General features: G+C 45.7%; 2 protein-coding genes across 2 annotated transcripts; one reads left to right on the top strand and one right to left on the bottom strand.

Annotated features, from left to right (window-relative positions):
• The first annotated feature begins 761 nt into the window (after positions 1 to 761).
• RTRAF (RNA transcription, translation and transport factor) lies at positions 762 to 15,000 on the top strand. Its single transcript, XM_086891710.1, has 8 exons — positions 762 to 994; positions 1,729 to 1,853; positions 3,187 to 3,286; positions 5,777 to 5,863; positions 6,704 to 6,792; positions 9,728 to 9,796; positions 12,709 to 12,757; positions 14,644 to 15,000. The coding sequence occupies exons 1-8, from the start codon at positions 934 to 936 to the stop codon at positions 14,796 to 14,798; spliced, it is 735 nt and encodes a 244-aa protein (XP_086747836.1). The 5' UTR covers positions 762 to 933; the 3' UTR covers positions 14,799 to 15,000.
• Positions 3,630 to 4,554, bottom strand: LOC147652797 (uncharacterized). Its single transcript, XM_086891711.1, has 3 exons — positions 4,237 to 4,554; positions 3,882 to 4,016; positions 3,630 to 3,801 (listed from the first exon to the last, which is right to left on the bottom strand). The coding sequence occupies exons 1-3, from the start codon at positions 4,492 to 4,494 to the stop codon at positions 3,718 to 3,720; spliced, it is 477 nt and encodes a 158-aa protein (XP_086747837.1). The 5' UTR covers positions 4,495 to 4,554; the 3' UTR covers positions 3,630 to 3,717.
• Positions 15,001 to 15,130: the final 130 nt, after the last annotated feature.

The raw sequence follows: 15,130 nt of genomic DNA, 5'->3' as shown, positions 1-15,130 counted from the left end.
AAGTGTCCAAGGCCAGGTTGGACAGGGCTTGGAGCACCCTGGGACAGTGGAAGTGTCCCTGCCATGACAGGGAGTGGAACTGGATGGGTTTTAATGTCCCTTCCCATCCAAACCATCCTGGAATTCCCAAAAAGCAGAAGGAGGCTGACAGGGAGCCCCTGCCCTGCTGACACCACTCCTGGAAGGCTCCCCAGTGCTCCCAGTACCCCATTGTATGGCTCCCAATAAAGCTCCCAGAGCTCCCCAGTGCAGCTCAGTGCTGCCAGTACAGCTCCCAGAACTCGTGGTATATCCCAGGACAGCTCCCAGTGCTCCCAGTATAGCTTCCAGTGACCCCAGTACCCCCCAGGACACCTCCCAGTGTCCACAGTACAGCTCCCAGTATAGCTCAGTGCTCCCAGTGCCCCCAGTACAACTCAGTGCTCCCACTTTCCCCCAGGACAGCTCCCAGTACCGCCCAGATTAGCTCCCAGTACAGCTCAGTGCAGCCAGTGCCCCCCAGTATAGCGCCCAGTGCTCCCCAGTACAGCTCCCAGTTCAGCGCAGAGCCGAGATGACGTCAGTCCAAGCCCCGCCCCTCTCTGGACACGCCCATTACAGGCCCCGCCCCAAATAGGCCCCGCCCAAGCCCCGTCCCCTCCGCCGCCGCGACCATACCCAAGGCAGCGCCGCCACTTCCCCTCCCGGCAGCCCGTTCCGCTCTCTGATTGGTCGAAGTGGCCGCCGCTCAGCGCGCTGACCAATGGGCGAGCAGAGCGCGGCGCAGGGGGCGGGCGTTCCCCTCGTTCCGGTCCGTGCGGTGCCGTCGGCGCGGCCTGAGCGGGGGAGGCGGCGCCGGCACCGGGATCGGGATCGGGATCGGGATCCGGGTCGGGATCGGAATCCGGGATCGGGATCGGGATCCGGGTCGGGATCGGGGCCGACTCCGGAACCATGTTCCGCCGCAAGCTCTCGGCGCTCGACTACCACAACCCCGCCGGCTTCAACTGCAGGGGTGAGGGGCTGCGGGGGCCCGGGGGAGGCTGGACGGGGCTTGGGGAACCTGAGGTGATGGAAGGTGTGGGCTGGGCTGGGCTCCAAGGTCCCTTCCCACCAAACCATTCCAGAATTCCATGACTAAAGCTCAAACAGAGGTAAAACAGCCCAGCTGGGCTTTGAGGGAGCGGTGCCACCCCAGAGCTGTGAGCTCCTGTCACCCAACCTGAGCATCCCTGGGTGCTCCACAGCCTGGGAATTGTGGAATTCCGGAATTGTGGAATTCCAGCCCCCAAATGACGGGATTTGGAGCAAGAGGAGGCGACAGTGAATGGAAAAAATGTGAATTTCTGCTGTGTTTTTTGCGAGGAACTGGGGGTTAGTGCTGTGTGTGTCGTGTCTGTGCCAAAAACAGAGTTAGAAACTCAAATTCTCTGTTATTCTTTCACCTTTCTTGCTGTGCTTCATAAATTATACTCCCAATAAAAATAATCAGTTGGCTGATGCCTTTAATGAGGTCGATTACAGCCAGCTTGAAAAATGAAAAACACTCAGGGTTGATTTTTGGTCAGAGAATTCACAATTTTAGCAGGATTTTGGTATATGAATATGAGGGTTTAATGGTAAGAGTACTCAGAAGCGTCAAGGTTTGTATGAATGGGATCAAAACTTGGGTTTTTTTGGTCCCATTGGGTTTTTTTAAACCCTTGAGATATTTTTTTTAATTCCTGCCTTGTTTTCTCCTCCCCACAGATGAAACAGAGTTCAGGAATTTCATTGTCTGGCTCGAGGACCAGAAAATCAGACACTACAAGATCGAGGACCGAGGGAATCTGAGGAACATCCACAGCGAGGACTGGCCCAAATCCTTTGAGAAGGTATTTCCTTGCTCCAAACAAATGTTGGTGTAAATGATCTTTCACAGCTGCTGTAGCTGTGCAACGGAAATAACTCTGGATATTTGTCCTGTTGCGTTTCTAGGAATTTAAATGCATTATTGAGGCCAGACTGGGGGTGTTTATTACAATGGGAGGATTCTGTGCATAGTTTCCCCTCAGCCTTGTTTGTTTAATAGGTGGAGTATCCATCCCAATCTGGTTTGAGGCTTTGTTGGGTTTTTTTTTTTTTTTTGCCTGATTTGATTCAGCTCTTGAAGCAGAAAGAAGACTGACTGCAAATAAACAATTTTTTTCTGCTTTAATTCTCCTCCTGTAGCAAAAGGAGGTGGATGAGGCCCCTGCAGGCCTTGCCAGCCTGTGGGGGAAGGCTCATCCCTGCACCTCCTGTCATTCCAGATGGATTTTCTGGATCCAGATGGACTCTGGGTGATCTCTGTGCTCCTGAGCATTTGCAGCCACCACAAGGCTCTTGAGTTTCCTCTTGGTTCCCATTTCCCTGCTCTGTGATTCCCAGTGCCCATTCATCCCAATTTTTTTTTTCCCCCCCTCCTGGAAACGCTTTGCTCACTGCCCAGGAGTGCTCAGGGAGAACCTGAATTATTCCAGTATCCTGTAGATAAATGGGAATATTTGGAATTCCTGGCAGCTGGGGCTGATGTGGTGCCTTTCCTGGCTCAGTGAGAGTGTCCTCTCCATAATTTCCAGGGAATCCCTGCTTTCCAGCCCCTGGCAGCCTTTTCCCAGCTGTGTGGCCCTTCTGTCCCTGCAGCAAAGGGACACAACAGAATGTCAACACATCTGGTTTCTGGGAGCCTTGGCAGCAGCCAGGGCTGGATCTCGTGTTCTGGGACAGAACCTCAGCCTGGTTTTGTCCTCTCTTGTTGTTCACAATCCCTCAGAAAGGGAAAATTACTCCTGCTGCTCCAGGGAATCCTCTGGTTTGTGGAAGCCTTAGGTGGCTTCATTCCAGGTGGGAAGGCTTTGTTCCAGTTTGTTCCCCCTTTCCCTTGTTCCATTTGCTCTGTGACATGAGCAGAGAGTGAAGCAAGGGAGTTCTGGCTTCTCTGGGTGCAGCCTGACAATAAAAAACATTCATTAGAAAGAAAATTCCATTACCAGGTGCCAGACCTGAGCTAGAGGTGGATTGGGACACTCCCAACATGGATCAGCTGCCACAGCAGGAATTTCACAGTGACACCTCTTGTTAATTAATGTTTTCTGTGGGAAAGTGACTGTTCACACAGCAGTTCTGTGCTCCCAACTGATTCATCCATTAAAATCCATTTGTTTTCTCTTGTTTTTTGCTCCCCAGTACATGAAAGATGTGAACTGTCCCTTCAAAATACAGGAACGACAAGAAACGGTGGACTGGCTCCTTGGCTTGGCTGTGAGGCTGGAATATGGAGATAATGGTATGGAGAATCCATTTAATATCTCAAAATGGGAGGGGAATGGGGGGTTCTGAGGAATTTCACACAATCCCAGCATGGTTTGGAAGGGATGTTAAAGATCCACAGGCAGGGACAATTCCACCATCCCAGGCTGCTCCAAGTCCTGTCCAGCCTGGCCTTGGACACTTCCAGGGATCCAGGGGCAGCCACAGCTTCTCTGGGAATCTCTGCCAGGGCCTCCCCACCCTCCCAGTCAGGAATTCCTTCCCTTTGGTTTGGAGGAGCTTTGCAGCATTCCCAGAGCGGGGTCACTCCCTCTGTTCCTCAGGGCATCCGTTCCACGTTCCATTTACCCTGGAGACAGTTTCACCTGCAACCTTTATTATCAACCCTGTGCTGTCCCTGTGCTTTGGGGCAGCCCCATCCACTGCCCAGCCTCCCTGGGAGCCTTCCTAGAGCTGGGAATCTGTGGGCAAAGAGCCAAATGTGTCGTCTCCTCCTCTTTGAAGCACTCCTGTATTTTCTTGCTCTTTTCTCTGGAGGATCAGAGAGAGATTTGGGTTAAAAGGAACCTCTAAACTCCTTCCAGTCCAACCCCCTGGGCTCCCAGCCTGACCTGGAACACTCCCACACAGGATGTCCTGCACTTCTGCAGGTGCTTCAGGTAGAATTTCAGCAAGACAGGGTTTTCCTTCAGCTGGGAGAGCAGCTTGGAGGTCTTGCAGGAGCATCCATCCTTCCTGCCGAATCTCTGGAAGGCACGGGGTGACAGCGTGGTGACAGGGACAGGGAGCAGCTTGTGTGGGAATCATGGAATGGTTTGACTTGGAATGTCCCTTAAACCCCACCTCATTCCAATCCCCAGGAATGCTAAGCCTGTCCTGGTTTTCTCCACGTGGCCAGGCCCCACCTCTGCCTGCTGGCCCTTCCTTGTCCCCGTGGCCACCTGGCACCACCTTGGTGGCCCTCACCTTTCTCCAGCGGTTCCTGGCTTTCCAGCTGAGGAAAGCTGCCAGGAGCAGCAGGCCCAGGGCTGTGGTGCTCCAACAAATCACCTCTGCCACGGTGATGTCCCTGTGGGCACCGTCCTCCTCCAGCTGCAGGGGGGGCACATCCCACACCAGCGTGGCCCAGGCGGGCGGGCAGGAGCGGGGGCTGCTGCCGGGGTAGAAACAGCTGAGCCCCAGGGCCACCAAGAGGAACTGCTCCAGGCTGGGCATCCCTGGCATCCTGCTCACACCATCCCTGTCTGGCACCTGCGGGCTCTGCAGGGTGGGGGACAGCAGTTGTCACCCCCCAGCGTGTCACCAGATGAGCTGTGATGTCACACACGCCGCTGAGCCTGGGCAGGGACGCCTTCCCCTGCAGAAATTCATGCTGGTTTTAAGTTTTCATCAAAATCAGCCGGTGTCAAGAGTGTGTTTCAACTTCTTTAAAAAATAAAACACAATTTCACGTGTTTGTTTCCACCCCATACTCAGAGGAACTGTTTCTTTTCAGCTCCCAGGGGACTGGAGCAGCAAAATTGCATTTGTTACTTTATTTCTGGATTGAGCCAATCCCATTGTAGATATTTATCCCTTTCTCCCTGTGGGATTGCCTTTATGAGAACTTCCTCTGAAGTGTATTAAATGCATTATATTTGGTACTACATTTACAGAAGTTATTCTTAGACCCCCTTTTTTTTTTATTTTTAACAAAGGTTGGATGTGGAACCCTTGGGAACTGGGACAAGGTTATGAAAAAAAGTGGAGTTAAATCTCCCCAGTCACAGCAGTTCCATCTCCTCGTGGAGAGAGTGGGAATACAAATGGAATTATTGGTGGCAAAATAACAACAGCCAAAGTGCTGTTTTTTCCATTACCTTCCATTCCTGCCAGGGCTGAGCCCTGCCCAGAACAGGGATGGGAAATAAATACCTGAGATTTGATTCTTAGTCCTTTATGATGGGCAAATTGAGCTGTCTGTCCCTCGGGATTGTGTGCAAAAGGAGGAGTTCAGGAGATCCCATCCTCCAAAGGAAAACCCCTGTGTGGGCTGGGAAACAAACCCTGAGCTGGAAATGCTTTATTTGCTCATCAGGACCAACATCATCCCCTAATTCTTGATCTCTGCTTGAGGGCCCTGGCAGTGGAACTGATGGGTTTTAAAAGTGGCAGATCTGGGAGATCAGATCTCCTTCAGCCTTCTGGGGTGAGGCTGCAATGAAGAGAATCATGCCCTAAATCAAAGTGTGGAGCAGGCTCTGAGGCTGCTCCTGGAATCTCTCTGCAGCTGGGAGCTCCTGGGGCAGCTCCCTGGAGCAGCAGCTTTTGGTGTCATTGATGGGGAGCCCCAAAATCCCAGTTTATAATCCCAAAAATCTCAGTTTATGATCCCACAAGGGTCTTGGGCAACCAGCACACCCCAAAAACCCAAAGCTGTACCACCACAGCTCCATGCTAAACTTTTGAATTAGTACTTTTTGCCATCAGCCCTGATGATTTTTGTGTTTTCCTCCTCATTTTGCAGCTGATAAGTACAAGGATTCCACCCCTGATGGTGCTAAAAACGCTGACAACACAGCAAAAAATGCAGAGCCACTGATTAACCTGGATGGTGAGTGTGCCACAAGCTCCTGGATGGGAAGTGTGTTCCTCAGAGTGGAATTTGGTTAATCCTGTGATGCAGATTTTTATTTTACAGCCCCATTTTGAAGCTTTAGGAATACAGGATTGAACATTTACGTGAGCAGCTTTGCTCTGTAAATCAAAATTACTTATTGTAGGTGAGGGAGAAAGAGCAAGATGCCTTAAGAAATAAAAATATCCAAGTTACTTCCATGCTGTCAGGATTTTCAGTCTTCCCCAGCTGTTCTGTCATAAAAAATTTAGTATTTTTTTTTTTCCTGCTAGGCACAATCACAATAAATCAAAGTGGTGGGAAAGAGCTGCTAAAATCAACCCTAAATCTTCCAAATCTTTTTCCATTCCTCCATCACCAGCAGCAGAGTTCTGCTCTGCAGGGATAAAAAGATACAAAACGATAAAAAACGTGCGAATAATGTACAGAAGAGAATATCTGCCTGTAATTTGCTTTATTTATTTATATGTAAATTGCTTTATTTGTTATTATTTATTTCAAACACTTCACCTGGTTATGTAGCCCAGTGCTGATTGCTCTGTAGCCAAATTGTTTCCTCACTGCTCTGTATCCATGGCCTTGGAATCGTGGAATTAAGATTGGAAAATCCCCATTGACCACCAAATATCCCCAGATGCCACATCCTTGTTTTTTGAACACTTCAAGGATGGTGAAGAATTGCCTTTGTCCATCCTTAAGAGCAATCCAGGAGTCAGGAAGGCAATCCTGCTTGCTGGAATTAGTTAAACCAAAATAAATCATCATTTCTTTTGAATGATAATCCTTATTTTGAATGATAATCCTTATTTTTTCCAGTGAATAATCCTGATTTCAAGGCTGGAGTGATGGCTTTGGCCAATCTGCTTCAGATCCAGAGACATGATGATTACTTGGTGATGCTCAAGGTGAGTTTCACACTTTTCCCACCTCCTTTTTCCTTTCTTTTCCCCAGTTCCTGGTGTGTGTTCATAGCTTGAATTACTGATAAATATGAATTTTTTTTAGGCAAAGATAGGAAAAAATCAAAACCATCTCTGTCTTTTCAAGCAGATGAGAACACAGAAGATAAATCATGGAAATTCATGCAGGGGAATTATCCTGGTAAACAATTTTAGCTGAGTTCCTTAAGGAGCATCCTCAGAGGAGAAGGTTCTGTTCCAGTGCTAGAAATTAAAAGAAACTTGAAAATTTAAAAGTTAAGGATGTTTTAAATGATGTTTTAAAACAACATCCAAGGGAGGAGCCACAAAGTTTCCTTTTTCTTTTGGTCCTATGAATTGTTTACTTCTTGTCATGATTCAATTTAATTTCTTTTGGTCCTATGAATTGTTTACTTCTTGTCATTATTCAATTTAATTTAGTTTTGGCAATTTATGAGTGCTTTTAAATGCACTAAATAGGATAATTTAATTTTCTAAAGCATCTTTTTTTATGCCTTTAAGAAAATTTCTGCTGGAACTCTCTGGATTTGGGGTCAAACCCATATTGTATTTTATTAAATTATTATATTATTGATGAGAGTGTAAAATCCCAAGTTCCTACTTGATCATGTCATAATATGGGAATAAACTTAGTTTTGTTTGGCATTAAAATGAAAACATTTCACTGAAAAAAAAAACCCAAAACAAACTCATGAAGTTCAGTTCATGACAATAGTTGTGATATTTGCTAAACTTATCTTGGAGAAACCAAAAAAATTGAAGTTTATTTAGTGTAAGTCTGTAACTCTTGGAAGAGTGTTATGGTAACCTGATTTCTTAAGGAATTCTCAGCCTGCAGTGATTCCATCCATTTGTTTTCTCCTTCTCCTCATGGTTTCCTACTTTTCCCTTCCCAAAATATCCTTCTTCAAACTTGAAGGAGCGTGGAGATCTCATACATCAACCAAAAACCACTCAAAACCCCACAAAAATCAGATATCAGGTAGGGAGAGGAGAGCCTGGGTGTGGTGACATTGAGGATTTGCAGCGTGAACGAGCTCAGCTCTTATCAAAATTCCTTCAGATCTTCTCCCAGGGCTGCCAAACTTAACTGGGTGTATAATTCTGCATAAATGTATTTACATTTATGTCACTTCTTTCCACATCTCTTTTGTTCAGACAGATTTGGGCAAAAAACAGCCTGATTTTTTAAATTTTAATTCCAGTGAGAGTGGATTCCTGCAGTGCAAATCCACATTCCAGGAACAATGCAAGGCTGGTTTGAGGGTTGAGGTGAGGATATTAGAAGGTGTCAATCGAAGTCTTTAATTCTCCCCCACAATAAGCAGGTTTGCAGGGAATTTCTGATCCCTATCCAAGCTTGGCCACTCAGGAGTGGATGTTTTGGGAGAGCCAGAGGGTGCAGGAACACCACAGACATCTGGCCAGGGTGAGCAGAGATTTAGAAAATCCCATTTTCTTCATTTCAACCTGGCAAGTTGATCAGAAAGCATCTGTGGGACACAGTTGGATATTTCCCAATGCCAAAAACACTTGGAATTCTCTTCCACAAGGTCTGGTTTCACTGCTGGAATTGCACTCCCCATCAAACCATTCCTTTGTCCAGGCCACTTCCTTGAGGGAAGAGATTTCTAGAAGTAATTAAGTGACAACTTTCTGGTATCAGCTCAACTTTAATCATGACCAAAACTGGGAGAAATCCTGGGGGAGAGACACGGAGCTGCTTCTGTCACTTTTGGCTGCTCATCAGGGAGAGGCTGAGGAATGTGTTTGACAGAGCCAGTTCTTCTTTCCTGTGGAAATGGTATTCCTGCAGATATTTTTGGAGGCATTTGGAGCTGTAGGTATCAGTAACTGATAGCTGTGATAGGATTTCACCCCATGTGCTGCAGCCAGGGAAAACAGATGAGCACCAGGATTGTCAAAGTCAAGGCTGCTCTTGTTCCCGAGGCTAAAATTAATTCCTTTCTGCTCTCAGTCTTTTCCAAGCCTGCCTGGGAAGCTTTGCTCCAGGTTTCTCTGCATTTGAGAGGTTCAGCACCTCCTAAAAGATGCTGGCAGAAGCATTTCCTTCCCAAGGCAGCATTTTCTTCTTGAGGCAGCATTTCCTTCCCAAGGCAACATTTCCTTCCCAAGGCAACATTTCTTTTCCAATGCAACATTTCCTTCCCGGAGAAGCCTCATTGCTGCAGAGTTAAAGGTGTGAGAACTCAGGAAAACAAGATTGATGCTGCTGCTCTGGGCTTTTGATCAGCTCATTTTGGAATCATGGATTCGTTTAGGTTGGAAAAGACCTTGAAATCATCGAGCCCAGCCATTCCCAGCGCTGCCACCGCTGCCACGTGTCCCCAAATGTCACAGCTCTGAAATCCCTCCAGGGATGGGGACTGCACCACTGTGCAACCCTTTCCAACACCTGTCCACCCTTTCCATGCAGAGATTTTCCCTAAAATCCAACCCAAACCTCCCCTGGCACAGCTTGAGGCTGTTTCTTCTTGTCCTGTCTCTTGTTCCCTGTGAGGAGAACCCAATCCCCACCTGGCTCCTCCCTCCTGTCACCCTCCCCAGCCTCCTTTTCTCCAGGCTAAAACTCCCAAGATTTCCAGGCTATTCCTTGTATTTTCTGTCCCAGGAGTGGCAGGAATTAATGGTGTGAAATCAGTGTCCTTGTCACTTGTGCTTAAACTGCTTTCCACACCTGGGTGAGATCTTACGTGCCAAGATTATTCCTAAATGGAAAGGTTTAAGGGCTGGAAAAGTTTTCCAAAAAAAAAACAAAACCCTGTCCCAAAACTGGGTTTGAGGTTATAATTGTGTCTCTTTTTTTTCCCCTTGGAATTCCTGAGAAATGCCTCAAGACATGAATTAATTCCTGTCCCCTTTTCCATGTTTTTCCCAGGCAATTCGGATTCTGGTTCAGGAGCGCCTGACACAGGATGCCATAGCCAAAGCCAGCCAGTCCAAGGAGGTTTGTACCCATGGCCAGGGTTAATTATTAATTATTCCGTATGAATTAATGAAGATACAGCTCTGTCCCCTCAGCCAAAACCAGTTCTGTTCCAACACTTCATTCTGGAGGATGGTGGAAGCTTCTTTTATTCCCAACCATCCTGATTCCAGCAGATCCAGGGGATGATGGAGAGCACTAGGCTGGTTTTGTCCTGTTGGAATACAAATAGAGCTGTGTGAGAAATCATGGAATAGCTCTTCCCTGAGTTATTTTCCAGAGGATTATCCTGACTGTTGAGTGCAGCAGGCCTGTAGTGTGAGGAGAAATGCACGACCTGGCTTCCCCTTGGAATTTTTCCCTTGGATTCAGCAGCGTGGGCTGCATGAAGAGGTTGAAATATTCCTTGTATGGAGTGTCTTGCTTCATATGGACACCTCATACGTGCTCAAGGAATGGGATGTTGGAAATCCAGCTCCTCCCTCCTCTCTTCCCCAAAAAAAGGAGCTGTAAAGGAAATTTCTGCCCTTAAACTCAGATTTTTGCAGGATTCTTTGCTAACCACCAGCTGTCTGTTGGGAAGGTGTTCCAGGGATTGACTGTGGGTTTTCAGTTTGTGATTTCCTCATCATTCCAGGTCTCTCCAGCATTTGGAAGAGCTGGGAAAGGCTGGGAGATGCAGCCTCACCTTCCCTGCAGGTGTATGGGTACGAGCATCCCTGCTAAAGCAGCTGGATCTGCTCAAAGAGCCCAAATTCCTTCATTTTTTTGTTAGCTGCTCACAACAATCCATTTACATTTTTTTTAAATTATTTTTTTTCTTATCATCACCCTGCTGATGGTGTTTTCCAAGTGGGAATCACAGGTGCTCCCAGTTGCCAGAAGCGTTGAGTGGGTAAATCAAAGTTTTGGATTTGGGAATCCACAAAACTCTTCAAAGATCAGGAAAATGAGAAAGCAGCCGAGCCTGTTGTCTTCATTTTTATGTCCTGTAATGTTAATAAAAACCAGCTTTTGCTTGTTTGTTTTCATAGCTGCAGAGTTGGGATCAAAATGGGATTTTCTTGGAGGAGCAGGGAATTTTTTTTTTTGTCCTGCCAGGGAATTGTTGATGTCTGATGGGTCTTGAAAGCATCAGCAGGGCTGAGATGGCTCTGTCTTCCTATTTTCCTTAGGAATGCCACATTCCAAGGGCTGTGGAGAAAAGAGGGTGGTTAGGAGCAGGAAAATCTGTGCCAGGAAGGACAATCAACATCTTCAAATGCCAGGGAAAAAAAAAAATGAAAGGAAAAAAAAAAAGATGAAAAAAAATGAAAGAAAAAATGAAAGGGAAAAAAAAAAAGAAAAGGAAATATCTCCAAAATAGAGAGGATGGCTGGGATGGGAATTTAAAAATGAAAAAAAAAAAAAAAAAAGGAAAATTAGATTTATTCTTCAGGTTTTGACTGATTTGTAAATGGCCCAAATGTTGTGCAGCATTCATAAATCAAATTAGTGGGGAATGAAGCTGGAAATGGAGTTGTGTGTGGAATTCCTGATGTAAAAGTGCTCTTTTTTTTTTAGTTTAGGATCGTGATGGGCTGAGGGGATTCCAAAGGCAGCTTCCCAAAAAGGTTCAAACTCAGGGAGTTTGGGAAGAAGGGAGGATAAGGAATTTCCTTCTGCCAGGTGGAGCAGGAGGAACCTGGCAGAAATAAAATAAAAGACAAAAAATGTCAGAATTTTTTCCTGATTGTGTGACTCGAGAACAGCCCAGGCTGGCAGGGAGCTCCTTGGAAGTACAAACCACAATTCTTAAAAATAAAATATCCATGTAGGAAGTCTGATATTCCTGGAATCTTTCTGAAGTGGCTTTAGTGGCATTTTTATCCCTGATTTTAAGAGTGGAGATGGATTTTTTAGATTGCAGCTGAACGTGGATTTTTACTATAAAAAACCCCACTTTTTGCAAATGAGTTGCAGCCACCAGTTTGTGTTTAATGTGTGTTTTGATCAACTCACATTATATTATTTTTTTTTCCTCTATCTCTTCTCCATTAAAGGAAATTTTCATTGTCCAAAAGCTTTACAGCCTACAGAAATTAATTCTGTGGAGCTCCAGCGTTTTTGTTGTGCAAAGCACAAAGCTTTTGGCAAATGTTGAAATAAAAAAAAAACAATTTAATGAGGGTAGTAAAAGCAAATTCTGGGATTTGGAATGTTTCAATCTAATTTTAAGTGCATGTTGAAGCTCCCTGAGTAATGATTTAGTGTGACCACTCCTCTGCAGCTGGTCAAAGGAAACAGAGCAATGCTTAGAAATAACCACAAATAAATTTTTTTTTTTTTTTTTTTTTTACCTTGGAGTGTTTTAATAGAGAAAATGTTTTAATAGAGAAAATGTTTTAATAGAGAAAATGTAAACAGAGAAAATGTTCTCATAGAGAAAATGTTTTAATAGAGAAAATGTTTAGAAAAATGAAATATTTTGCTTTATTCCTAAGCTTAGCACTTGAGCAGATGCTTCTGGGGATGTTGTGAGCTCAGCAAAACTCGATTACAGAGAATTTCTGCAGCTCTTTGCAATCAGCCCCTGGCAGCTGTTGAAAGGCAGAAGTTTCTAAGAAAAAGTTTTGTTTTCCTGGGAAGCTGCTGGATTGGGTGATGGCTCCCAGTCCTGGCCTTTTAAGGATTGAATGCAGGCACTGTGTATCCAAGGAGGGATTCTTGAGCAGGAAGATTTTTCTTTAATAACACTCTGGGTTTGGTGTTTCAGGACACAAAGGGAGTTTTTTCACCAACCAGGGTGACTTTCCAAACTTTCCACACATTTTTGTCAAAGCAAAACCCGTTTTTTTCTCCCCCAGTTACCTGCTGTAGTACTTGATTTTATTTACCAACCATCTAAAATGAGTTTTCACACATTTTTATATTTTTTTTTTCCCTTTTTCCAGGGTCTGCCTGTTGCTCTGGAAAAGCACATTCTTGGATTTGACACGGGAGGTGAGCACTGCTCCTAATGTGACTTTTAAATGGGAATGTTTGCCTTTGACAGAGTTATTACTGTCAAATCCAGAGCTGATGTGGACAGTAAAAAACTCTGGAGTGGAAAGAATTCCTCCCTCCCAGCTGGTTATTTATGAGCACTCCTGAGCGTTTCTGGGGGTTGGAACAGCAAAGCCTAAATCCTAAAAACCAGCCTGAAGCTGTTTGGAATCTGTTTCAAAACCAGCTTTTAATGGCATCCCAAGGAATGCATCCCGCTGTTTGTAAATCCTGCTGCTACCAGCAGAGGACAGCTGTGCTGCTTCCATTTCCTTCCTCTTCCTGAAATCACCCCAAATCCCCCCAAAATGAGCCCAAACCTCCCCAAATCTGCCTGAAACTACCCCAAACCCCCCTGAAATGACCCCAAACCTTCCTGAAATGACCCAAATGGTCCCCAAAATGATGCCAAATCCCCCCAAAATGACTCCAAATCTGCCTGAAATGACTCCAGATCTGCCTGAAATGACCCCAGATCTTCCTGAAATAACCCAAATGATCCCCAAAATGATGCTAAATCCACCCCCAAATTACTCTAAATCTGCCTAAAATGGCCCCAAACCTTCCTGGAATTGCCCCAAATCCCCCCAGAATGACCCCAAACTTCCCCAAACCCCCCTGAAATGACCCCAAACCTTCCTGAAATGACCCCAAATCTTCCTGAAATGACCCAAATGGTCCCCAAAATGATGCCAAATCCCCCCAAAATGACTCCAAATCTGCCTGAAATGACCCCAAACCTTCCTGAAATGACCCAAATGATCCCCAAAATTACTCCAAACCCCCCTGAAATGACCCCAAACTTTCCTGAAATGATCCCAAACCTTCCTGAAATGACCCCAAACCTTCCTGGAATGACCCCAAATCCCACCAATATGATCCCAAGCTTCCCCAAACCCCCCTGAAATGATCCCAAACCCCCCTGAAATGATCCCAAGCCTTCCTGAAATGACCCAAATGATCCCCAAAATGACCCCAAATCCCCCCAAAATGAGCCCAAACTTCCCCAAACCCCCCTGAAATGACCCCAAACCTTCCTGAAATGACCCCAAACCTTCCTGAAATAACCCCAAATCCCCCAAACTTCCCCAAATCCCCCTGAAATTACCCCAAACCTTCCTGAAATGACCCCAAACGACTTCAGATTCCCCCCCCAAATTTCTTCTGCTGCCTCTTTTTTCCTAAAATCCCATCGAGGCAGCTCAAGTGGGCATGGCATGATGGATTATTGATAAACTTGATGGATTATTGATAAACCTGATGGATTATTGATAAACCTGATGGATTATTGAGAAACCTGATGGATTATTGTTAAACCTGATGGATTATTGGTAAACCTGATGGATTATTGATAAATCTGATGGATTATTGGTAAACCTGAAGGATTATTGGTAAACCTGATGGATTATTGATAAACCTGATGGATTATTGGTAAACCTGAAGGATTATTGGTAAATCTGATGGATTATTGATAAGGACCAGCCAGGTGATCTGGGGCTCCACTGGGGCTCCACTTCTGCTCCACCTCACTCAAATCAGTGCTTGGAATGTTTCACACCACCCTTGGGGTGGGAGGTTGGAATGAGATGATCCTTCAGGTCCTTCCAGCCCACTCCAGCCTGTGATTCCCTCATTCCCTGACCCTGGGCTGCAGCAGGGTTGGGAAAAGTTTGGAGATCAAAGTCAGTTGGAGCAGGGAAAGTTGCTCTCTGTTCCCAGGCTGGAAAACCACCAGCAGGAACAACATGCAGGGCATTAAAACTTCCTTAAATCCCTCCTGTGAGCTGGAAATGATGGAGAAAACAGTGGATAAAATTCCAAGTCCTCTCTGTGCCTTTCCCCAGACGCTGTTATCAACGAAGCCGCCCAAATTCTCCGCCTGCTGCACATCGAGGAGCTCCGCGAGCTGCAAACCAAAATCAACGAAGCCATCGTGGCTGTCCAGGCCATCATTGCTGACCCCAAGACTGACCACAGACTGGGAAAAGTGGGGAGATGAAGGGACAAAAGCTTTGTAGCTTTTTTTTTTTGCTTTTAGTGCAATTTAGGAACCACGTACAGCTCCCGGTCTGGCATGCAGTTCGAAACGGGATTAATTCGCCTGTTTGGAAAGCAAACAGGAAATTCTGACTTCTGATGAATTACCAGGGTTTTTTTTTTTTTTTTTTCTTCTTTAAATAAATGAAATTGAAGGAAACAAATAGTTCTGGTGAGCTCTGAGTTGGCAAATAGGATTTTTTGTGTGTGTGTGTGTGTGTGTGTGTGTGTGTCTCTTTTTCATTGTGTTTGGTTTTTTGTTGAGGGGAATGTTACATAAAATCTTCTTTTCCC

This window comes from Cyanistes caeruleus, chromosome 6 (assembly GCF_971803275.1).
Source record: "Cyanistes caeruleus chromosome 6, bCyaCae1.hap1.1, whole genome shotgun sequence".
NCBI classification, from domain to species: Eukaryota; Metazoa; Chordata; class Aves; order Passeriformes; family Paridae; genus Cyanistes; species Cyanistes caeruleus.
Note: the sequence above shows the minus strand (reverse complement) of the source record. Positions and strands in the feature narration are given on the sequence as shown.